This window comes from Pongo pygmaeus, chromosome 21 (assembly GCF_028885625.2).
Source record: "Pongo pygmaeus isolate AG05252 chromosome 21, NHGRI_mPonPyg2-v2.0_pri, whole genome shotgun sequence".
Lineage (NCBI taxonomy): Eukaryota > Metazoa > Chordata > Mammalia > Primates > Hominidae > Pongo > Pongo pygmaeus.
Window position 1 is genome coordinate 9,163,975 of NC_072394.2, and position 27,195 is coordinate 9,191,169.

At 35.8% G+C, this 27,195-nt stretch overlaps 1 protein-coding gene across 4 annotated transcripts in view; it reads left to right on the plus strand.

Annotated features, from left to right (window-relative positions):
- MACROD2 (mono-ADP ribosylhydrolase 2) overlaps window positions 1-27,195 on the plus strand; it is a 2,112,402-nt gene that overhangs the window by 525,930 nt on the left and 1,559,277 nt on the right. For all 4 annotated transcript variants that reach the window (XM_054468214.2, XM_054468215.2, XM_054468216.2 and 1 more), the window contains exon 4: window positions 12,787-12,816. In XM_054468214.2, coding sequence (XP_054324189.1) covers window positions 12,787-12,816 — 30 coding nt within the window. The remainder of the gene's footprint in view (window positions 1-12,786; window positions 12,817-27,195) is intronic.

The window sequence follows — 27,195 nt, forward strand, 5'->3', positions numbered from 1 at the left end:
TATAACTATTGATAAAACTAAGGATTAATATTAAATACTTCTTTTGGTAGACACCACATCTATTGCATCTGGAATACCATATGCAAATTCTCTTATTACCTGTTGCTGCATCTATTTTATTTCTGGTCTTTAGAAGTCTCAGAGTGACATTAGAATTACAACTAGTTTTAGTAAGTATTATTTAGTTATCCTGACAGATTTTTTAAATAATAATAATTTTTAAAAGCCTCTGTAGTCAGTAATCAGCTTCTCACCAATGATAATACTTCTGTCTGAGATTAATATCAGTGCTTTTCAATGCAGCAGACTAAAACTAATCTCTATTATAGAATCCATAGCTGGCCTGATGGAACTGTAATACAAAAGTAATTGGTATTTTTTGATGTCCACAGGAGGCAAATTATAATTTGCCTCCTGTGTACAGAAAAAAAGTGTGTTTTATATGGTAAATAATTAAACCTGATAGTCATAAAGTTATATTTTTCCATGTCTTAAAGGAGATGACTATTTTATAATTACAGTTGATATAAATATAATAATGTATTTATTTCATCCTTGAACAATGTAACTAACATTTTGCTATATATTAATAGAAGCCAACTACAATTTGAAATTAAATAATTAGACTTATTTAGGAAAGAAAAATTATGGTTTTTTATTTGCTATTTCAGGTTATGATGAAGATTCTCTATTTGATTGTCCTAAATTCAAGGATGAGGAGTGCTAACGATAGAAAACTTAGGACAAATGAAAACATATATTTTACTTTCATTTTGTGTATTTCGCGATAAGCATATAAAATCTTAGGTTAGCCAGTTTGCATTTATTTGATGAAAGCCAAACTTTAATGTACTATTTATTATTGTTTTCATAAATCTAAATTTAGCTCAAGTCTTTCAGCATTGATAATTAAGAAATATATGCCCTCTTTAATAGCAATGTATGTTTAATTGTTCATATTACCTGAAGTCATACTGAGAATTTTCATCTTTTTAAATGTCAAAATTTGGCTATTGTTATCAGGATATTAAATATAATATTTCAAAGGAGTATTCTCTTATAGATAATTCCAGATTTTGTGAGATCAAAATTGCTGATTATAATAATGTTAGTAAATAATATGGGAAAGGTATAGCAAAATATTTAAATTTTTACAATTTTAAGTTGTATGATGTATGTAAATGCTATTTTTTCTGGTAACTTTTGTTTAAAAACCAGTAATACTGCCTTTGACATTGGTGTTAACTGAATACATTGCTTTTTGTGGGCATTGGATATCCATCTACTTTGAAATAATTTGGGAGAAATAAAATAATTCCTTAAGATATAGTCTAGCATACTAAAAAGAACATTTGTTTGATGTTGGGTGAAAGGACTCAAGCATTGGATTGAATAGTTACTTACCAGCCCATGACCTTGGGCAAATATCTTAGCCTCACTATAGCCTCAGTTTCGTCATTTGTTATAGGAAAAGTAAAATTCCCAATTTGCAAGATTATTTGGAGGATTAAGATATCGTAAAGATCAAATCTTAAACATTGCCTGATACATAATAGATGCTTAGAAAATTCTCTTCAGGATCTATTTGTATATTCCATTATTTGGTTGTTATTTTGGGCATATTTTCTACCTTGATAATCTTACTAAACTATGTGTCAGCTGGTCCACTGGCTTGGTGATTCAGAGCATAACTTTCTAATGGAAATGAATCATACAAGAGCTCATTTTATGATTTTTATAAGCTGGCCACGTCATGAGTTAGATTTGTGCAAGAAGTTAGTTCAAATTTCTTGATGATCCAAGCATTGCATTAGGGTGAATGCAGAGCCAGGTCAGCTTCTGCCTGAGCCAGCATACTTTAGATGTGTAACAGGATTGTAACAAACTGGGAGAAGAATATTGCTTTAAAATAATGTGTCTAGATTGGAAAAAGAAGAAATGGAAACATATGTTCCATTGAATTTTCATTAATTTATTGTAAGTAGAATTGGCACTACTAGAGAAAGTCTTCATATGCTACAGTAGTTTAAAAAAGAGAAATACAGAAACAGGGATTATATAATTTCCACTTTATTCCTTACTCTGACGTTTTTTGTGGGTTGGAGGGTATGGAACTTGGCTTCTTTTATGGGAGGTGCTTAAGAGTGTGAACTTTCTAGTAACATTACATGGCTTCAAATACTGGTGCCAAACTTTGGTCTCGAACATGTTACTTAACCTGTCTGTGTTCCAATTTTTTAACATATAAATTGGAAATAGAAAATGTTACCTACTTCATTAGCTTCTTTGGGTGACTGAATTAGCTAGTAATATGCCTGGCATCTAAGAAAAATGATAAATGTAAGCTATTTTATTTTTTAGTTAGGATTCAGGGTATAAATGTAAGTTTGAGTATTATCTGGTGATTACCTTTAGCCATTGCATTCCATTTCTCTTTAGCCTTCCATTACACTTGTACAAAAGCAGTGGGTGCCTAGTACAGTGTTTGGCATACATGAAGTGTCTTAATGGTTGGTTTTAGATGAATGGAAGCAGAAAGCTTAGAATTATCATGGGAACATGATATTTAGCCTTGAAATTCTTATTGAGCTGAAGTATTCTTACCTATCTTTGTGGGTTTTTTGATACATTTTCCATATCTTTCTAGTAAGTTAATATCTTCTCAAGTTTTTTATTTTTATTTATTTATTTTTTTTGAGACGGAGTTTCGCTCCTGTTGCCCAGGCTGGAGTGCAATGGAGCGATCTTGGCTCACCGCAACCTCCACCTCCCAGGTTCAAGCGATTCTCCTGCCTCAGCCTCCCTAGTAGCTGGGATTACAGGCATGTGCCGCCACGCCTGGCTTATTTTGTATTTTTAGTAGAGACGGGGTTTCTCCATGTTGGTCACACTGGTCTCCAACTCCTGACCTCAGGTGATCCACCCGCCTTAGCCTCCCAAAGTGCTGAGATTACAGGAGGGAGCCACCATGCCCAGCCTATCTTCTCAAGTTTTTAAACCTTAAGCTTCTAAAGTATACTTTAAATTTTCAAGAAAATTAATTAGAAAGTAGTGGAAAATTTCTTACTCTAATCTTTTCTAGCCAAGTTTTTCGTTTGCATTTAAGTTCAAGACCTGTCATGCTTTGTATCTAATAAACATGAAAAGAAAGTGGCTAAAGAGACTTACCATTAGTTGAGATAGTTTTACTATTTTTACATTAAAAGAAGATCATTAAAAAGTTTATATATTTGAAATCGGTCAGAAATTGAAACTAAATATCTTTTCAAGTATAGGTGAAAATGTTTCACTGATGTAGTTTACATTTATATCAGAAGCACCCCATGGAACTGAAATGTCATCTAACATACCAAAACATTTGATTCAGATTAATTATTTACAAACATAGAATAATACTGATGATTTAGGTGTTCTCCAAGCTATACTTATGCATGCTAAATTTCAGCTAATTTTGACTTATTTTAATAAGCATATTTTAATATGCATTTTAAAATAGTTATTAAACTCTTAAATTTTAAAAGTACATATGTCCTTTTACCCATAATACTTTGGAGAATTTTTTTTAATTTTTAATTTTTGTGGGTACATAGTAGATGTGTATGTATATATATATATGAAGTACATGAGATTATTTGATACAGGAATGCAATGTGTAATAATCCCATCAGGGTAAATGGGGTATCCGTCACCTCAAACATTTAGCCTTTGTGTTACAAACAATCTAATTATACTCTTTTAGTTATTTTTAAATGTACAACTAAATTATTATTTACTATAGTCACCCTGTTGTGCTATCAAATATTAGTTCTTACTCATTCTTTCTGACTATTGTTTTTACCCATTAACTATCCCCACTTCCTCTCCACCCCTCGAATACCCTTTCCAGTGTCTGGTAACCACCCTTCTTTTCTACATCTCCATGAGTTCAATTATTTTAATTTTTAGCTCCCACAAATAAGTGAGAACATGCAAAGTTTGTCTTTCTGTGCCTGGCTTATTTTCTTGTTGTTGCAAAAAACAGATTCTCATTCTTTATTCTGACGGAATAGTACTCCATTGTGTAGCTGTACCATGTTTTCTTTATCCATTCATCTGTTGATGGATGCTTAGGTTGCTTCCAAATCTTGGCTGTTGTGAATAGTGCTGCAACAAACATGAGAGTGCAGATATCTCTTTCAAATACTGATTTCCTTTCTTTTGGGTGTACCTAGTGGTGTGATTGCTTTCTTTTGGGTATAATGTAGGAGTGGGGTTGCTGGATCATATGGTAGCTCTGTTTTTGTTTTTTTTTTGAAATCTCTAAACTGTTTCCCTAGTGGTTGTACAATTTATGTTCCCACCAACAGTATATAAGGATCCCATTTTTAGAGAACTTATTTTATAGAAGCCCCAGTATGTGGATACACACACACATACACAGACACATACACACAAACACATAGATTTTTACTAGAACATTATCTCTAACAGCAAAACTGGAAACAATGTAAGTGCCCATCAGTAATGGGAGTAGTTTTACCCAAACTTTGGAATCTCATAGGGTGTTACATATTATTTCATTAGTTAGAGTCATGGTATATTGATAAAAGAGAAATGTATGTTGTGTGGCAAATTTATTTTTATCATAACCTCAGAAGCCTTAACTATTTGCATATATTTATAAGAACATGGAGGCCAGGTGCGGTGGCTCACGCCTGTAATCCCAGCACTTTGGGAGGCTGAGGTGGGCGGATCACGAGGTCAGGAGATCAAGATCATCCTGGCTAACACGGTGAAACCCCGTCTCTACTAAAAATACAAAAAATTAGCCGGGCGTGGCGGCGGGTGCCTGTAGTTCCAGCTACTTGGGAGGCTGAGGCAGGAGAATGGCGTGAACCCAGGAGGCGGAGCTTGCAGTGAGCCAAGATCGTGCCACTGTACTCCAGCTTGGGCAACAGAGCGAGACTCCATCTCAAAAAAAAAAAAAAAAAAAAAAAAAGACCATGGAGAAAAGCGTGGAAGGGAATGGTAGATAAGAGGAGTTGAGTTTGTGTAATATACTTGATTCTTTAACATGTTCAAATGAGTATGTATTATTTTATATTTTATGTAAATATAATTTATTATACTTACATATTTTATGTTTTTTAATTAACAAAGTAAACACTCTGCTATATTTATCATTCTTCAAATGGAAACATAAGAACAGGGGCCATCCTTATAACCATCTGCACTAAGAGAGTTAGCCTCTGAAGGAATGTGAGATTTAGGCTAGCCATCATCAGTGACCAGTCTGTTTAAAACATATCTGTTCAATCAGGTCGCAGCAGGAAACAGATGATGCAGTCAAATCACGATAATTCAAGAGCTGGAGCCAGGTGTAGTGTAGGAGAAACTCAAGGAGTTTTTCATGGACCAGGGGCCACCAACAGCACAGCTGTTGCCACCTGAGGCACAAAGAGACAAGGAGAGGGGGAGGATGTCAGAACCCAGAAAAAGTCATGTTGTAAAGAACCTTGATTAGAATGGGGAGCTTCCTTCAAGGGACATAGTCCATTCACGGTAAGCTTACAGGAAGTGAACCAGGGAAGAAAATGTTGAATGCATTCTAATCTCTCCTGTCATCTGCCAGGGCTCCCCACTGACTGAACCCAACTAGAGACAGATGTTAAGAGAGAGCCTTTTGATGTCAAGTACCTAGATCAGCAGCCTTGGGCAGAGAACAGGGGCAAGTATAGAGAATGGGTTTTGAGGAGTAAACAGGAGCTATCTGGCATAAAATAGCCAACTTTTTTTTTTTTTTTTTTGAGACAGAGTTTCATTCTTGTCGCCCAGGCTGGAGTGCAGTGGCGTGATCTCAGCCCACCGCAACCTCCACCTCCTGGGTTCAAACAATCTCATGCCTCAGCCTCCTGAGTAGCTGGGATTACAGGCGTGTGCCACCACACAAGGCTAATTTTTGTATTTTTAGTAGAGACGGGGTTTCACCATGTTAGCCAGGGTGGTCTCGAACTCCTGGCCTGAGGTGATCCACCCGCCTTGGCCTCCCAAAGTGCTGGGATTACAGGTATGAGATACCGTGCCCAGCCCCAATATTCTTTTTGAACTAAATGATTAAAATAACCCAGAAGAGGAAAACATAGATAATATGCAAAATATTGACATCCATTTACTTTATGGGCTTACATAATTATTTTTTAATTGACCTAAGCCCAAACACAAAATTAAAAAAGAAAATCTGAAGATGGCATTGTTCTTCACCCTCTTCTGTACATAAGTCCTAAGTTCTTCCTCAAACTCCCATGAGGGCATAGCAGTGAACATCTCAGAGTGGGGACAGAAAACTATTCCTAAAGATGAACATGGCCCCAGACCCACAAAACGCCAGACTTTGGACTTGGTCTGAAATAGTGGAGGTTTTCTGTTAAGTCCTAGCTTGGTTCCAAGGAATGACACTGTAAATCAGGTCATGGAATGGGAAGCTGACATTTACTGACCCTTGGCATGTGCCAGGCTCCATGACATACATTCGTGTAAGTTATCACTTTGACTCCTCTCAGCAAACCTGTACTGTGAACAATATAGTCACATGAATGTATGCCGTGGAGCCTGGCACATGTCAGGTTTGCTGAGAGGAGTAAAAGTGATTACTCTTTAAGAAACAGAAACTCCAAGAGTTTAATTTGGAGTTTAAGGAACTTCCTCAAGGTCAGTGATAGAGTCTGGAACTGGAGCTAGCTCTGCTTGGCTACATCGTGGCACAGCCTCACTTGTCTGCAAGATGGTAAAGGAGTCATTATCCATTATCAGAGGTCTCTCACCTGTCCCAGAAATATAGCTTTCCCCTTCCCCTCTCTCTCATTCCCTTATCTTCCATTCATTCCCTTAGTTATATATTTAACAAGTATTTATTCAGTACCTACCTACTGTGTCAGGAATCATGCATTGTACCATTGATATCAACAAATATGGCCTCTGCCTTCATGGATTCTACAGCTTAATAAGAATTCTCAGGGGAATCATCCTATGCATTTCCACTAGCCCCAAGTCCCTTTCATTTGAGGTCATTTGCATCTCAGTGTTCCTATATCTTTACTAAGACTGAGAATTATTTTTTGGCCTGTTTGTTTAAATAAAAGTGTAATATAAAATTGTAATAAACCTTTTTAAAAATCTCACTTGCTAGTTCATTATTTTAGAGAATTGAGGATGCTATAATAGTATAAGCAATATGAAATACTGGAACTAGGTAAGATAATATTTTTAAAGGTGCTTTCTGGTTTTATTGAAACAAATCAGCCAGCTCCCCCAAAAGTGTGGATATGTGGGTACATGTTGAGGCTTATGGTTTAATCAGGCTAAAAGCATACCACATTCTCTCAAATAAGCACCTCTTTCATTTCTTAAATTGAAAATTTATTTGTAGTTATTCAAAACCTTTCTTGTCAAAGACATGTTAAAACTGCTGTTCAAGTGTCTCATATAATTATAACCATAGAACTAATAAACATTTCAACTAATTTTTTCCCTATTTAGATATGCTTGTTCACCCTTGGGAAAGCCCCAGATTGGGTTACTGAAGTAATCTCATTTTTGTAACCGAGCCAGTATTATCATTATCAAAATTACAATTGATCTACAATATAGTGTCATAAAGGATGACTGGTATGTAGCACATTCTGATTTCTCTCATTTTGCATTAGATGCATTGCATAATAGAACTGTAGGAATTGCCTGCTAATGCTTTAGTTCACCCTTTAACAATTAAGTTAGGCGATCTTGGGTAAAGTAACATTCAGAAGACTCCACGCATGTTGTTTTCTATAACCATCTTTGGATGCAATTTTGGGGAGTGGGAGGGCTGCAATACACACACAGAGACACATACATATATTTATAATTTGTTAAGAGGAAGTTACTATTAAACATCTAAGTTGACATATCGTATGGTGGGTTCTTCTGGGTCTGATCCTAGACAAGTGAGTTAACAACATCTTTGATCCTCTTTAGCTTTCTACTTTTGTAAAATAAAGGGGTTGGACCAAATAAGTGGGGTTTTTGTTTGTTTGTTTATTTGTTTAGCTTTTAGAGTTTTTTTGCCCATACTACGATATTCCTAGAAGTCACTGAGTACCTAGTAAGGCATACCAGGACCAGCTGTAGCCCCTCCCTTGTACTTTAACAACAGTAATTCTGTTTTGTTTTATATGTGAATCATCCCAAGTAAGACTTCCAATCTCTGATGCCTTTTCACCTATTTATTAGTAGTAGGGGTCATTGTATTCTATTTTTGGCTTCATAGTGAGTGACAGCTTGTACAAACAACACAGATACTGGAATAATCAGTCTTTTCTTCAAATTCTGTAGTAGCATGAACTGTAAAGTATTAATCATGTGTTTATGCCTGGTTTCTACATATGAATCAGTTAAGCCTATTCTTAATTTTCTCGCTTCGTCAGCTTCAAAGCAGGAAATTACACCATTACCCAAAATCTCCACCATTCTGTTGATTTTGTTTGGGAGGTGTAAATCTAGTAAAGCATAGACAGAGGCCTGTTGCCAAATTGATAGCTGTATTTGTCTGCGTAGATTGTATTTTCACAGCTGTCAGGTGAGATGGTTGCTTCCTATATAAAGTGGTTCTAGAATCATGCATGTGCTTGGGATTTTAATTTATCAGATTTTTTAGCACTTCCTACTTAAAGAGCTTCAAACTCTAGGGAATATAATGTATGCCATTCTGAAAGGTGGTATTTCAGCTTTTGTATCTTTGGGGATAACATGTTGTGAATGAAATTGGTGTTTTAAAATAGAGTTCCTGGGGAAGTTTTTGCCAACAGTCCTTTTGATATCCCATGTGCTCTATTGTAATTAGAAAGCAGAATAAATAAACTAAACTAGGTGGTCAGGATTCTGTTAGGATGAAAACAAGTATAATTTCCTTTATAATGATGAAAAGCAAACAAAACTCTGTACGAATAGTTTTAATCAATGTTTAAAGACTAGTTTCCCAGACTCTTGTGTGTTTGACAGATAGTCTTGGGTGGGGTAGAAACAGAGTGGAAAAACAAACAATTACTGTGGAGATAATAAAAATTACTGGGCAAAAAGAAAAAAAAATATTTGAAATACTTCTTTTTTTTTTTTTAAAGACAGAGTCTTGCTCTGTTGTCCAGGCTGGAGTGCAGTGGCACGATCTCGGCTCATTGCCATCTCTGCCTCCCAGGTTCAAGTGACTCTCCTGCCTCAGCCTCCCGGCTCATGGTTGACATGAGTTACCTCTCCCAGCATTTTTCATTTGTATTTTGAGAAAAACATAAATTAATGTGTTATTGAAAACTGCTGTGATCATTTTTCATTTTGGCTAATTATTTCAGGAAAGGGATTCCTATATTGTATTCACATTTTTTGGTTTTAATACTTTAATAGTGAATATTTATAGCTATAGAAATTTGATACTTTTAATGAAAAAATTTGAAACTAGGTTCAAATGAAAGAAAAAATTCTCATAAACTTTAAAAATGTAACCATTTGTTTAGGGTATTGGAAATCAATTCTCCATATTTGACACTATCAAATTAGCTTCAGATAACCCTTTTCTTCATTTTGTGTTCATGTTGTTTTCACTTTGTAAACAGTAAAACATCTCCTTGCGTGAAGTTATTTTAGGGGGAAGAAAAAGTGCAATACACGGATTCATTATCTTGTAATGCCTCATTTTAGTTTTGCATTGAATCAATCTCTGAGACAATTACTGTAACTTGATTTTTTCATTCCCTCCGCTGGTAATAAAAGAGACATTTTATTTCAGGGAAATATGAATTAAAATAGTCTTGCTTCATAAGCATGCTCAGAGAAGAGATTTTTAAATCTTGTTTTAAAAATAGTGGCATCGTGTTCATGAACTTCAAGTTTTCTTTGTTCCTTTTCTTCTTTTCCTTTTTCTGTGAAACTCAAGGATTAATAGGAAGCAAGTCCAAAATTCCCTCTAGGAAGAAATTTAGATAGGGACATAAATATATTTTAGGCATTCTTACTAAGCATTTCCAAATAAGCTTTAAGAGTTTCTTAAGTAATCTTTGATTTTATAGGAAGAAAAAGGGTCAGAGTTTGCTTTCTTCACACACTTCAGTAAACAAATCCTTCTTGTATTCATGAAGAAATTGACTAAACCTACCAATTATCTCACTATTATAAAACGTGTCTTGAAAATTTATTAGATGCAGGCCAAACCATTAAACTCAGACCTTGCCTTTAAGAAGCTTCCATCTAATTAGGATATATCTCAATCTATTGGAGATAATGAAGTAGAAACTAAATTATTATTAATTTTAGACACACAAAAGTCATTTCACTTCTGTAAAATGGAAGAAGTAACATGAATCTACCTGACCAATGAATGTTGGATAACCAGTTGTTGGAGTGCTTTGTGGAGGCAAAGTAATACTACAAATAACAATAAAGTTTCACCTTTACTTGCGTATTTTTATGTCACTTTTGCTGAAGAAAAGTGCCTTGACATTTTTACTAATAAAGTTAACTTTTTGTTATTTTTTAGAGGATAGAAATGGATAAAATAGACAAATTTGATGGATTCCTTGGAAAAATCATTATTGGATTTATAGTTATCGGAACTTTTTTGAATATGATCAAGCAGTTTAAATTAAGATTCTATTACATGGATAGTAATACACATGGATAGTAATATTACATGGATAGTAATACACATGGAATTACCTTAAAAGTGATTGTGTACTATGTAGAATATCACAATTTTGTAAAATAGTTCTATAGTGAAGTTAAAATGTTACTGGATATGCTTATGTAAAATACATGAACACACATTTGACATAAACTAACTTGATGATTGGCCGGAACTGGAATTCCAATTCTTACACCTACCCATCCACCCACATCTATTGGACAAGTGCCTGGTTAAACAGATGGGCCTTGGGCTGTGCTCTCAAAACATGCAACCTTCACCTTTATTGAGCAAAACATTGGATGAAAATAGACTATATTGTCTTATTGTGCTACTGAGCATGGTAATTTAAGTGAAGAGCTCCTATTTATTTTTGTTGTTGGTTGTTAAAAATACCTTTTTCCTTATGAATGAATATGTGAAAATTGGAGGACAACAGATGGAGTCCCAGGGAACTGGAAAACCTATAGATAGGGAGGTAATTCTCAGTCAAATATGAAAATAAAAAATCAGCAGGAGTGTGAAATTTCATGTGGTTTTATAAATGCATGTAGCTAAGATTTTAGAAAATGTTTGGTTTAGCCTACAGACATGGGTTGATCATGAAATTTCTCTTCTCCACTAAAGGGTATGAGACCAAGTAGAATTCTCGAAGTCTGTCCTCATGCCCCTTCAATAAGTTACCACTTCAAAAGCTACAAAGCTGGATTCAGGGCAGGACCTTAAGTTCTGGCTACCATCTGTGTAAATATCACACACTTACATATGGTAAAGTCAGAGGGACTTGCAGACCTGAGTGATACTTATGACATCAGAAGTGAGTTTTGTTTATGGTTGATTAATGACATTGCTACTTGGGCCATGTTTGTGACAAAAGCACTGAGGGCAATTAGCAAGAGCAACAGTTAGACAGTCCCATACTTGGAAGATTATATGAGACTAAATTTGACACTCTTAATATTGACATATCGAAAATAACATTTGGTCTCTATGTATTTTCATGATATTCTTTTTAATGTAACAACCATCAGTAAGCTATCACATATCTAACCTCATGGAACTATGAATATGGGCATTTATTCTTCAGATGATCCATTATTTATTGATTGAATCATTAACAATGATATTTGCACCTCTTAAATTATGAAATGGATGGTCTGTGGGCAGCATGCTAAAATTCAAGTAAAAGACTTCCTACTCCTTTTTCCTAAATTATTTTTTTAGTCTTTTGGTAACTCAGTTTTCACAAAGAAGGGGAGTTTGGTTGCTACCTACTTTCCCTGTAATACTGCTTGGCTATTTTTCAGTGGCAAGCAATAATTCCTGTGATACTTAAGAACTCTATGGAATAAAGCTCAGTATAGTGTATATTGAATTATGCTTTCTGGTTATTATATTTGGATAAATTTAGGCATAAGGTTGTTTAATACTTCAGCAGAAACCTGCAATGGAACTTCCTAAAAATTTGACCTTGTGAAAGACATCCAAATGGAATTGTTTTATATTTTTTTTAGCTCCTATAAATGTGTGTGTAGGGTTAATAAATAAATAAGTAAGAAATAGCACAGCATTGTTTAACGTTTATTTCTTTCCTCAAAATAAAAAAGTTAATAGAAAAAGTAATAAATTGTTATTATTTAAGAGTTATTTCTTATGGAAAAATGTTTTGTGATAGCTTTGTTTCATTGTGTTTAACTTAATTTAAATTACTATAATGCTTTTTTGTTACATTGTCCTTTGAAATCATTGAAATTGGCTAAATAATGTTGTTCTATTCTACTTGATAAAATGGAGAGCTCAGAAGATTAATTTAGATACAGAATTGAGAATAAAACAGTCTCAATTTGTGCTTAATTTTATTAGAAGGAAATATATTATAAAAATAGCCATTTGAAGAGAAAAAAGATAAAAGTAGTGAAATATTTTAATTTTCAAACTCTCATAAAATAGTAATACAGGCTGTCTTTAAATGAAAGTAAATATTTTGTGTTTATGTATGTATATGAGACATGTGATCATTATCAGCTTTATCTTGAATTACTCTGATATACTATATTTCTTATACATATTATTTAATATCTTTTGTTGTGTTTTGTTTTAAACAGCAAATGCCAGTCTTCTTGGAGGAGGAGGTGGTAAGTCCCGAACATCACTTAACTTAAAATACATTTTAATTGTTATACCAACTACAAGATATTTAGTAAGTTCTGTGACACTTAAAAGAAAATTAATTTTGCTGTAGTCATCAACCACAAAAATGTTAATCTTCCAAAAATAATTTATAACATAAATACCTTGGTTTACTTAAATACTGTTTTAATTGACTTCGAGATATATACAGTACTCTTCTTGTCAAACTCTGTATTTCTACTTTTGGCATAAGGTGTAACAGCTATAAGCTATACAAACACACATGTAATACGTGTGTACATATTACAGAGTTACTTTTAATATGAATTCTAAAACAACAGAACATTTGGAGGCTATGGTTTCTTTTTCCACTATAATGACTTTCTTTTGCTTTTCATGACTTTGTAGCCTGAGAGCTTAATATATCAGCCACTTACTTTGAAAAATAAAAAAGAAATTACTGTTGACACTCTGCTTTTTCTTTATGCTCAGTTAGAGGAGAAAGAGAAGGAGATCAAAGTGAGCTGAGGGAGACAGAGATTCCTGTACTGGGAATTTTTTTGATACTAAAATCTCGTAACTATTTGTATTTTTATTTCTAGGTTAGGAAGATGAAAGCTTTCATAGTCCCAGTATATATAATATAGTAGGAGAGAAAAAAGTATACAATTAGAACAGAGTCCTTTTCATATAAGGCCCAGATGGACATAACTAGGTTTGTTTTCTCTTTCCCTGTCACTCTCTTTCTCCCTTCCTCTCTTGCTCTTTCTTTTTTCTTACACACAGTTGAAATAGATAGGATTGTGCAGAGCCTTAGGCTTTCATCAGGAGGTTTCATTGTAATTTTTATTTGGAAATTAAACATTTAACCTTTGTTTCTCTGTAAGAACAATTGATTTTTAAAAAACAGAATCTTGAAAATAAGAAAAATAGAAAAGTGTTTGAACTAGAAAATGCTCTTCATATTATCACATGTCAGTGCATGTTCTATACCAGAGTATCATGAAATGAGTGTGGGATTTGAAATTGGACTTACTGTGTGGAGACTGTGAAAGCATTACTAAATATCTCCAAGCCTCAGTTACCTCATCTTTAAAGTATGAGGATAATATTAACTATCTAAAGTGTTTATTGGGAGAATTAAACAAAAATATTTGCCAAGTAACTAAGTAATAGAATAGTGGAGGATTCATAAATGTCTATTTCTTTTCTTCTTTCCTAAGTTATTTTAGAAAATATGAATTTGTAGGATGTTTCATTGCACTTGTTATTTATTTGGGGGGGTCCTTAGAAGTTGAATTTCCAGTAATTTTTTCTCTCTGTCTCTTGTAATAGGTGAAGAAAACATGATTAAGATAAATTGTCCATAGTGCTGATTTTCTTACAAGATATATTAGTATTTTAAGAAACCTCACGAATATTGTTAATAGCATAGAGGAAAGTTAAAATTGAGTCTATGTAAACACGTTCATCAAGTTAAAACAACAAATTAGGTAGACGATTCAGTTATTGCTTTTGAGTATTTAAAAAAATTGACTTGACTAATTATATTAGTTAAAATCACTTTAGCCACTATAACAGAAAAAGTAAAAAACATTAAAATCCAAAATAACAGTAGTTTAAAGGAGATAGAAATGTATTTCTGTCTCGTGTAAAGGTAGTCTAGATACAGGCTGGAATGGTTGTATGATGAATCAGAGACTCAGCTCTTACTTTTCTGTTCTTTCCTAGTGCATGGCTTTCATACTAAGATGACCTCAGGGTACAGGATGGCTGCTGGAGCTCTAGCCATCACAAATATGGTACAGGTCAGGAGAAGCAGGAAAGGCAAAACATGAAAAAAAGTGGGCTTCCAAACATGAGTCAGTTTTCTTTAAGCAGATTTCCCTGGAATCCCACATTGTCTTTGAATCTGGACAGTATTCATTCCTAGCATGTAGTCTTTTATTCCAAGAAGCAATGCACTCATCAGAAAAAATTACTGTTTTGTTCACTAAGGAGGAAGGGGAGAATGGAGGTTGAGGAAAACAGTGTAATGTACCTGCCATGGTGGTTACCTCTATATTGTCAAACTGATTTCTTTAAATATATGTATGTATTGTTGGTGTGTATAGAACTGACTCTAGTGATTTGGCTTGTATTTTCTTATGATTCCTCTCTTCTCCGTGAGAAGATTTATGAATTTCTAGCAATGATAAGACATTCATGAATAGGCCAACTCAGTTTTCTATTTAGCTAAAGTCTTTATTTTAGTGACTTCCTCTAGATGGTTGATTTTGCTCAATTTGTCACGATTTATAATTTTTGAATAATAAAATTAGCAACTCAGCATCATCATAAAGATAAATTACAAGTATTTAAGATGGTTGTAATTTCTTTCATTAAAGTAGGTCATCGACAGGTTTCAGTTTATTTATGCACTTCTGGAGATGTCAAGATTGCTCTAAAACACATGTCTGATTTTTGGAAAGCTGCATTTAAAAATTAAGTTTAAGGAATATTTTTAGCCTTCTCTGAGCTGATTTTTGACCTTCTGATTCTGTGACAAATCTTTTTAATCCTCTCAGTGATATTTGTAAAGTAACAGCTAGTAATCATCTAATAAGAAGCAATTGAATTGATGTATTTCTCTTGGATTTAATCAAACAATTCCTTTTTTCAACATGAATTAATATCCCTTCAAAGGTCCCTTGAGAATAATTTTTTAATTGACTAAACAATTTGATCAAGAAAATTTGACACCACATACAAAAATAATAATGGGACCTAAGTCCCCTTCTTTAGATCCTCAGGAGGGCTTCCCCCATATTCTATATGAGTAGTACCTGATTGTGAAATGTAGACAAAATTATTGTATGCAAAATTGTATTAGCCATAAAATCTTAGCATTTTGTTGTTCTTTTTTGAGTGCTTACCACCAATAAGACTGATCCCCTGAAAGACTTAAAAAATGGTCACGTATCATCCTCTCAGTGCTGATTTTAAAGTGAGAAATTTACTTTACATTGATGTGAATTTTCATCTTTGAGCTAGATATCAATCTTTCTATGAATGTATTGCCACTGACTGCAGTTCATTGTAATGAGCATAGGTGATGTGATTACTTCTACTCAGTCATTTCGGTTAAAATTTGATAACTTTTACCAATTTTACCAATTTGCTTGGTAAAATTGATCACTTCTGTTTATATATTCTAGATAGGTTGAAGGCAGAGACAGTTACGTACTAATTTCTTAATTTAATATATAGCTGGTCTATAGTGACTGAATTGTACTTTTCAGGAGGCATTTATATTAATGTTAAAAATCTTTGAAGTTCCGTTAATTTTTTTGACAAACTTTCCATTATTATTACCAACAGTACCCTGTATATTATTTTACCTGTTGTTATTTTAATGATTGAGAGAAACTTCTTCAAGGTTGCATAGCTTATAGGGCAAAGTTGGAATGAGAAGACAGTGTTCTTGACTGCCACTCCACGGCTCCTTGCCCTGGCACTGTGGTTTTTAATATGCCTCTGCTCTCTGGGTTTGCTTTTCTACGCACAGATGGGTAATTCTGTTTACACCAGGAAAAATAAGTGAGAGGACAGGAAAACATACAGTTAAGATATGGATGTTGCATTCCTTGGCTTATTTTCACAAGTCTCAAGATCTATTGATAGCTTGAAAGTCGATACAATGGCACTGTCTTACAGTACTCTTGGATTGCTGCCCAGATTCATATACTTTTTTGTGCATTTGAGATTCAGTCTTAGAAGACACTGCGTTTTAGATACACGTTCACCCATCTGTAATAAGAATGTTGTACATGCACAAGGTCCTGTGATACTGATACTTTTGGAATATATAGTAAAATATAAATCATTGTAGCCAGTCTTAAATTACGTGAAGAAGTAGAATTAGAAAGAAAAATCAGAACTAAAGAGCTAATTCCTCACTTCCTTTTGGATCATTATACAATAGGAACAAAATTTACAGTCTCTTACTTTAGATAGTATCTTTTCTTTTTCATTGACGTAATAGTTAACACAAAACTAGAACCTGCTGATAGAACCCAAGCAGGATATTGTTTATGGGATGTGCTTCCTCCTCCAGTCTGTCAAAGCACTTGAGGGATAATGCTAGACATTTAAAATGATAGTTCCTGACAGAGTGGTAACTTACTGTCTTTTGTACACATAGCTTTATGACTGCCATTTTAATCATATATACATACACAGAGATAAAAAATAAACATATATATTTGCATCAATGCTGTAATTTGATACCTTATTCCTGAGATGATTCTGTGGCAGGTTAATAGATAAGTACTGTTGTCTAGTAAGCAAGTGCTATTATCTATGCAGTCAGCCCCAGCTGCAATGCATGCAAAGCCATTTGTCCAACGTGAGAACAGAGAGGACACTGTGAGCCTTCCCACCTCTGATGGCTTCCTGCTCTCCTTCTGCCCCTTGGAGTAGGCCCAAAGATGGACAAGGTTCAGTGTCTTGTGTTAGTACCTGCTCCTCTAATCTCCCTCATTTCTGATTTGGACAGTTCTACTTGCAGAGAGGATTCATAATGCTTGTCTGTTATTAATGTCCCTTCATACAATGAGGCTGTTTGTGTGATGTACCAAAATGCATGCTTGAAAAAGAATAAAATTATAACCTGGGTGATAGGTGCACCAAAATCTCAGACTTTGCCATTAGACAGTTCATCCATGTAACCGTAAAATACTTGTACACCAAAAGCTATTGAAATAAAAAAAAAAAGAAAAAAAAGAAGAGTGAAATCATAAACCATGTGCTGTTATATCATAGATAGTATTTGTGCATCTCCACACACCTATCATCTGTTTCTAAACACAAACACACATATGTGCATACATTCATTCAGCAAAGATTGAATTACTATTGTTTGTCAGTATTGATTATTGATTGGGCAGTAAACACAGCCTTTTCCCTGTGGCCAATCATGATCCCTGTTCAGCTGAATTACTAGAGCAATTATAGTTGTCTGCATTCTTTCAGATGTTCCAGGGATTCTGCTGGCATAGTCTTTTGAGTTAAGATGATGCTTTAACATTAATAGGATGGGCATTGGATGCCTTCTTTAAAAGGCAGAGCAGATATCCTGAAAACAACTATTTTCACAAAAAATCTGAGTTGCTACCTGGAATTCCTAACATGAAGAGCAATGTGTTTAAAGGGCTTTTTGAGTGTGTTTAAGAGGGAATGATTTCATAAATTTTGTCTTAAGCATTCACAAGCAGAGTGGAGCGCCCTCTCACCCTCCCTCCACATACACAACGGCTTTCCCAGCATATATCACTCCAGCGCTCAACATCCTGCAGTGATTCTGTTTCACTCTTGTTAAACCTCCAGATGTGGCCAGGCTTCAGGCATGCTGGGAGGAATCTAGGATAGCAGTCAGCAGGGAGGGACTGAGGCAGTTTACAGAGGGTAGAGTGTTGGGGGTTGCCCCTCAGGAGAGTCAGTCAAGCATGGCTAGTAGTGAGTTTGCCAGCTGGCCTGTGCTCAGCAGGGGAGGGGCCCCAGCCATGGGCCTGGGGAACAGCAACAGCCTCTCAGTCCTGAGAGAGAGCAGCATGGCAGGAGAAACTCAGGGGCTCTGGCCTTTTCACGCAGGCAGGGAGCAGAGATGCAGGAAAGGATGTGATGCTAAACCACAGAAAATAGGGTTTAAATCTTAACTGCCTCGGCCAGGCACGGTGGCTCATGCCTGTAATTTCACTACTTTGGGAGGCCAGGGTAGGAGGATTATTTGAGCCCAGGAATTTGAGACCAGCTTGGGCAACATAGTGACACCTCATCTCTACAAAAAATAATAAAAAATTAGCCAGGTGAGGTTGTGTATGCCTGTGGTCCCAGCTACTTGGAAGACTGAGGTGGGAGGATCGCTTGAGCTCTGGAGGTTGAGGCTGCAGTGAGCCATAATCACACCACTGCACTCCAGCCTGGCCATCAGAGTGAGACCCTGTCTCAAAAAAAAATCTTGACTGCCTTAGGTGGGATCGATCGTGGGCACTGTGGGTGGATAAGCCTGCTAAAGGAGGCCAGGAGGCCCAGATAAGAGGAAGAAGAGGGAAGGTGGTTAGGGACCAGGAGCCAGGCCAGGTCTGACAACACTGAGTTACACACTGAGCCAACCTACCTTTGCCCTCCCTCCTTCCCTCCTCCCCATCTTCTGTCCTCCCTCCCTCCTACCTCCCTTCCTTCTTTACTTTCTTCCTTCCTTTCCCTGTTTCCCTCCTTCTTTCCTTCTTTTCTTTTTCTCTTTCTCAGTCAACAGCAACTATTGATTACCTCTTGTATACTAGCCTTGAAATCAGTGTAGGTAAGATTCTTAGAACTAAGTGCAGCCAGAGGCATAAGTAGTTATTTACACATTAATATCTTAAGAACTAAATGGGTTCTTCATGCAGGGAAAATGAAACAGAACAAAGGAAGTCAACAGCTTATAGTGGTCAGGGAAGGCTTCCCAGAAGAGGTGACACGGGAGCAGTCTTGAATGATGAGTAGTAGTTTTCAGGAAGCAGAAGGTCATGATCTATTCAGATGTATTTCCTACTCTTTGCTGTAGAGATCCTGCTCTGCCATCTCCTCACTGTTCTGCCATCATATCATCCAGGCCTTGGTTAAGCTGTTTTCTTTGACAGTCCCAGCATGCCACTTAAAATGGAGTGAAAAGTGTTAGGGCAGAACTGAAGAAAGGAACTCTGGTGCTGGTGATGTGGGTAGCAAACCTCCATCAGAGCAACCTGGGCAAAGTCTGGTGGTCATCGCCAGTGCGAACTCCTCCCTGCTTTACTTTCTCTTGTGATTACCTCACCTGCTTCTCAGTCTAGGGACCATCTCTACAGCTGCTCACTCCAGTTGGATTTCTAGTATGTGTTTTCTTCATTCCACATGAACTTGTCTAGTTCTTGCACTTAAAGTTTAACTCAGCCCTGGTTGCTGTAATCTTACCTGCTGTTTGTCTTTAAGCCTTCCAGATGCTCTTCCTGGTAGAGGAAGGTGAGGTGGGGAGGGTTCAAAATCCAAGCCATGCATCTGGTTTGAACTCTCCTATTGTAATGGCAATTCCAAGGACATAATTTGTTTATTACACTTCTAACTTTGGTTACTGTGATCCCTTCATTCTAAAATAAACTTCAAAGTTATTCATCATGTTGACTACACATGCTCCCACTTCTAAGTGAACCTCCCTGTTGAAAGGGCAACCCTATGCAGATTAAATGCTCCTTCTCACTGTAGCCATACCTGAACCTGGAAGTGTGTATTCCCCAATTAAGGCAGAAACTTTCTGAGAGTGGGTAATTTCATATTCATCTTTATAGCCCTGGCTCATTCTGTCACATATAGTAGGTGCTTTGAGATACTACTGTCTCTCATCCCGGATTCTCAACATGTTTATGTAGTTCAGTTTTGACCAGTTTACTTTGGAAAGTTAATCTCTTTATCTTCAAGTGATTTCTAAATGAAAAAAACCCCCAAACTTCAGAAATGCTTATAATAGGCAACCTGAGGATTATATTCATATTTATACAGTAATTATTTTTATCATAGTATTATCTTTTATTTTTAAAAAGTTTGTATAGCCAGGATCTCAAAATTTTCTTTAAATATATTTACTTTAAATGGGCAATAAAGAGAACAATATGTAATTGAATAGATGGGGAAATGAAATACAGAGAATTTACATTCTATAGATCACATGGAAAGAGGGAAAGCCTATTGTTTCATTCATGTTTTACCATATTGAGGGTATTTAACCAGTTATATCATTCTCCTTTTTCATAGTTTGATTTTAATTTATTAATAATTTGTCTTTTACGTACTACAAGTAACTTGTCATTGACATCATATTACTAATATGTATACTAGTGTTATCCTACAATACGTTTCTATTTTTTTTTAGCTTCAATAACATAGAAAAATTGTATGTGTTGGTGTTCTTAACTGGATACTCTTTTAAGGTCACTTGTTTCCATTTTGCTTTTGATTTTTAGAGTTTGCCTTTTTAAAATTGGTTTCGTAATTGGTATGTATTATTTATATTTGTATGTTTCATAATTAACTCTTTTTAAAAAAATAGAGGTTTAGTCATTCTTTCAGAAAATGTTAAGATTAGCAAATCATGCTCAAAGATAGAAATTAAAGGTTGTAAAGAAAAAGGAATAAAAATAATGGAAGCCCTCTTTTCAGATGCAGAAATACGTTGGTAAAAATTCTAGGCTCTTATAAGTTCTCTCACTGTGTTGGGCTAGCTAAATGATACCTAAATGGTTGGAAGTTCAGATAATATCTATAAACAAATATTTTAAAGTTAGGAAGTACTCTAACAGGTGCCAGGATATGTCTACATATCTTCCTAATTATATAGTAGCTATAGTATAATGCTTGTGTAGCTTATCTACTTGCGTTAAAGCTAAAATCTTTTTAAAACTATAAAAAAGAGAAGCTTACTGAGTTCCCGATTTAAATATCTCTCATCCCCAAAGAATCTCTGACTGTCACTTGTTGGTACACAGTAGGAAACAAATTTCAAGCAAAATACTGCAGGTCAAGCCTGTTATGTTTTGGGATGACTACATTATATTCCTTCAGTTTATGGCAAAGAATTTTTTTTTTTTTAACTGTATCTGATGTAGCTCCACAGTAATACAAGGTGGGGCAATTTCTTAGGGAGCCACTTTTATAATCTTTTTCGTTTTTGGCACTGTTAAGAATCCTCTTCTTCATTTACCCCTCAAACTGAAGATACTGTAGGGATGAATGAATCTGGCCAGTTCTTGATGGCAACAAATTCAAGATCTCCAGGATCCTGTCACAGGCACTGTGGGTCCCTCGGGTTACATGATCCCTTATTGCTGCAGCTCTGTCTTTGGTCAAAAGTCATTATTTTTTTAATGAGTTAGGACAAATTTATTGTTTTGTATACTAGTTTCCTGTTCTAAAATGATGGTTATAATGGCACCTAACTACTTTACAGGGGTGGAATAACTAATTGCCCACTGTAAAATGTTTTTCAACTACAAAGTGTTAGATAAATGAGTATCACTCTACTTGTCATTATTATTAGTGTTATAGTGTAAATCTGAAAGATGAAAGTTGCTGGATAATTGCAAGATATGGTGATGGTGTATCCAAATAAAGGGGAATAACCTGAATTGTTGGATAACACAAATCCAGATATCTGTGTGTAGTAGAAGAGTTTGTTTTACAGAAAGATAATACAGATAGCTGTGCTTTAATTAACCCCTCAAAAATCTGAGGATTTTACATACAAATATGGAGAGAGGAATATTCTAACAGTAGTTCATTTCATCGGTATGTATAGTGGTCATCATAAGGAAGTGTCTTTCAAGTATTTAAATGCCCTGAGTCAAAAATAATTATATACTAGAGTATGAGGAATTCCAGCTTCATGCAACATTACCAGTCTAGGAGAAGGTGAGCTTAAGGTAGTCTTCAGGACAGGACACGTGATAAGGCCATCTCTTAAGGTATGTGAAAGGAAGCCAGAAGCAGTAGCGTTTTTCTATTCAGGCACATGCTTGGCACTGGGGAGGAACAAGGGATCCCACAGAATAGAGTTAATGGCCTACTCATGTGTATCTCCAGCAGGCAGTCAGACCTGGAAAAAGAAGTAGGGAAAGAAAAACCTAGCAGAAGCTTAGAGTACACAAGGGAAGGGTGGTGCTGCAACCTGGAAGGTGACAGGGAAGACCAGGTATCCTCATGGGGGCACCTGACCCTGAGTTTAAATGGCAGCAGGAGAGACCTGGCAGTAGTCTGGAGCCCACTGAGGTCAATGTACAGACCCCAGGTCTGAAAGGGTGACCCAAGTCAGATTAGCTCAGAGAAGGTTGAGGCTGCTAGAGAATCTGAGTCTCCAAAACTGGCTTTGGGAGTGGGGCTGAATGGAGCTTATGCATGGGGAGAATCAGTGGATTCAGCTATGAACAACTGGGAGAGAGATGCAAGAAGACTCAGAAATGTACAATATTGGGACGTTCTCCAGGAGAAGATGAACAAGAAGTGATGTCTGAGGAGTTGTAGCTAAAATACTCTCTCAGCTTCTGCTACATGGTTATTTCTGACCAATAAAAAGCTCTCACAAATAGCAGTGAGGGGCACAAAGCCCTCACTAGGCTAAAAATCCACTGACTCTGCAACTTCCTAGATGCTGAACACACCAAAGGCCTCACACTTACAAATGTGGTATGATGTCCATGCCTGCAGGGTCAGCTTTGCAGGACGTAGACCAAAAAGACTTTTACAAAGCTCCAGGTTTCATTTCTAGCATGATTGGAAAAAGCATAATTTTCTAGTCAGATTTTGTTAAACAAGGAATAATTCTACATCTCCATTAGTACAAAAGCCTTGCTCTGTCATTAGATTATCTCTACTTAAGAATCTTCTAGCAGGCCTCTCTTTATGCCCTGGATGGTTGGGCACTATCCCTACTGTGTCTCCATCAAAGTCAGTGCATTTTCTTAGGTAACTATCTCTCTGTCCTCTAAGATTATAGATTTCACAATGACATGGACTGTTTCTATTGTGTTCACTTGCTGAAACCTCAGAATCTTGTAGAAAATTTGACATATAATAGGCACCTACCAACTAGCTGTTGGACAGATGGCTAAAGAAATGATGGTAGTAACTAACATTTATGGGGTGCTGATCTGTGCCAGGCACTGTGTAAGAATTGCACATACATTATCTATGTTAATTATCTCAATATTCTGAGTAGATAGATATTATTATTCTTCTCATTTTACAGATGGAAGATCAAACGCTCAGTGAGGTTAGGATGAATAAAATATTGGGCAGACCCAGTATTTAAGCTAAGACTCTCTCCAACTCCAAATCCCCCTTTTAATCATTGTACTGTAAGTTCACCAGTTCAAATTAACTTAGTATTACTTATGGGAATAAGGAGTATATTCATGGATTTGTATGTCTCTGAACCTTCTTATTCTGATTTTTTCTGGGCAACAGGTTTTCTTCTTTGAATTTCCAACCTATCCTTATGTCTAATTCTCAACCTCTGGAAATAGCTTTACCCCTCAGAGTTATTTCCTGGGAATAGAAGAATCAGTGGTGCTAAGCTAGGAATTTCTAGGCTTGTCTCTCCTTCTTTCTCAGTTTGAATATGCTACAGTATCTGTTCTTTAACCTTAATTCTGATAAAATAGTATTTTCAATAATCAGAAATTCTGAGGATTTTGTTGTATTTATAAATAACAGAAATAAACTATAAAGTTGAAGTCCTCTTTGACTTTTCTCAATTCCATTTTTCTTTCACACAGACAATCATTATCATTCGGTGTACAACTTTTTATTTGTCATAGTTTTATATACATATGTATCTGCAAATAACAGACAATATTGTTTAAAAATGTTGCATAAATATATTATGGGCATTCTAAAATTTGTTTTTATTTTATTTTATTATTTTGCTAAGCATTGTTTAAAAATGTATTCATGTAGATATAGAAACCACTAATTACAAAATGATTACTCTAAGGATACTTTTGGTTTAATTGAGAATGGCTTTATGCCTATAAAATTCAGTTCTGTTTTTGAAAAGTAGCTTTTAGGAACATAGGTACCAGTTATACAAGAATATATCGTCATAGTCCTGGTACAGCTAGTCTTTCTAATGAAGATGATAAAAGTTGGAAAATTTGGAGTATGTACAGTATATAGTTTTGGAAGGCAGCAGCAGTATTAAATTTCAACTCCCACAAGTTTAGATGTGCCAGGGTAGTATATCTGGATAATATTTAGATTGGTGCTCTTAAATCTGTCTAGTGTTTCTTTGCACATATCAAGGAATACCTGTTTTTGGCCTAAAAAATTTTATGCCAATCTTTATACCCAAATGCCAATGGTTAATTCATCCTTTAAAAAATAATACAAGATAACTTTGATAAAACACCTAGAAAGTTCTTATGTTTGTCTCTTTTCCCTTGAACAGGGAGAAGAACTCTATTACAAGTATTATCTTAAATATACTCTGAATTAATGGTTCTAAAATTTGAATGTGCATCAGAATTGCTTGGAGGGCTTGTTAAAACACAGATTACTGGGCCTTATGCCCAGAATTTCTGTTTTAGTAAGTCTGAAGTGAAGTCCATGAATTTGCATTTCTAACAAGTTCCCTTTTAATGCTGACCCTGCCAATCTGGGGACCACACTTTAAGAATTACTCCTCTAAATAAAAGTGAATAAAGAGGGGACTTTAGCTTATGGCAGAGTGAAGAGATTGGTAAATTCTCTCTCCAAAAAAAGCAGCTATAAGGCTGGACAAAAAATCCCCAACAAAATAAAATCATAACCATTTTAGTACTCTTAACATCTAAATAGAATATAACAATTTGAGAAGGATTTATGCTTCAAAAACTGCTGAACTTCGTAGTTGGAAACTATGGCAACCTTGCTCCTACCCTCTGCATTTGGTTGTGTGGAAAATCTGCAAGGGTTGGGAGTGTTGGGGGGTGGGCAGGTTGTGCCCCTGTAGTCAAACAAGATTCATAGACTTTGAGTGGTGAGTGATTAATACTCCCTGAAGAGTTGTCAATGAAAGTGATGATCTTGGCCAGATGAGGGCCAAAAGCCTGAAGTTATGGTTGTGGTTGGGACCAATATATTTCTGGCTACCACTGAGCACATGCACAGTGGAGACCAAAGAGACCCTAAGCTTTTTATATACTCTTGTCCAACCCTGAGGCTATACACATTTGCATAGGAGCCACAAAAGGCCAAGAAGAATATAAAAGCCAGAGAAGACTTGTAGATGGCCTTAACCATGGAATGCACTTCCCTACCCATATAAAGATCTGTGAACAGAGAATGGAAGTCTATCTGGCTCAAGATATTTGTGCAAAAGGACTATGCAGTCATTGGCTGAAAACTTATTTACAGTGAATCAGGAGTAACCCTTGGGAAGCCAGAATTAAAAATAAAAAACAAGAATAAAAAAAAATCCAGGCGAAGATGTCAGAGACTGCTGATCATGAAGGAGACGTATTTTGCAGATTTAAGCCCGGGTAAGTTACCAAACAACTCCAAAACCTTCCAGCACCGATAACTTTCAGATAAAAAATAATCATGTTCTGGCCAGGCCTGGTGGGTCACGCCTGTAATCCCAGCATTTTGGGCGGCTGAGGTGGACAGATAACGAGGTCAGGAAAGCGAAACTGTTTTGGCTAACACAGTGAAACCCTGCCTCCACTAAAAAATACAAAAAATTAGCCGGACGTGGTGGCACGTGCCTGTAGTCCCAGCTACTCGTGAGGCTGAGGCAGGAGAATCACTTGAACTCAGGAGGCGAAGGTTGCAGTGAGCCGAGATCACGCCACGGCACTCCAGCCTGGGTGACAGAGTGAGACTCTGTCTCAAAAAAAAAAAAAAACTAATAATAATAATCGTGTTCCAGAGTTACGATACTATATTATTCAAAACACTTTTAAAAAATGGGACATTCAAATAAACAGGAATCTGTGACTAGTATTCAGAGAGAAAAAAACAGTCAAAAAGTAGAATGGTGATTACTGTACACCAGTGGGGGTGAAGAAGGAATAGGGAGTTATTATTTAATGGGTACAGGGTTTCAGTTTGGGAAGATGGAAAAAGTTCTGGAGATGCAGGGTAGTGATGGTTACAGTTGAGTTTTGGCCATTATTTCTTCAAATATTTATTCTCTTTCCTCTCTTTCTGGGGCTCCTGTTACATATATGTTGTGAAAAAATATGCAAATAAACAGGTACTTGTGACTAAAACTCAGGAAGTAAAAACAGCTGAAAAGTAGAATGGTGATCACCAGAGACCAGTGGGGTGAAGAAGGAATAAGGAGTCATTATTTAACAAATACAAGGTTTCAGTTTGGGAAGAAGAAGAATTTCTGGAGATGCAGAATTGTGTGAATGTCTTTAATGTTACTGACCTGTACTGTTAAAAATGGCCCAAATGGCCAAGTTTATGTTATTTTTATATATATATATATATTTACCACAATAAAAAATGTAGACAATAGAAACTATGACTGAGTGTCTCCAGATGTTGGATTTAGCAGACAAAGATTTCAGAGAATTATATTATATTGCCATTTTAAATACAGTTAAGAAACTAAAGGATACATATATTTAAAGAATTAAAGGAAAGTGTCACAACAATGAATCAATAGATTCTCCACTCCCCACTATGTTGATGGCCATAAGGATGGTGGCCCATGTTCGTGATACAGTTTGCTGATGCTGCAGGAAACAACATGGACCTTGTTTTTCTATGATTGAGTGCACTGGCCTGTTTGTTGTCTCCCTGAGAAATCAGCTCAGGGGTTTGCCTTTGTTTTACTCAACTCAGAAATT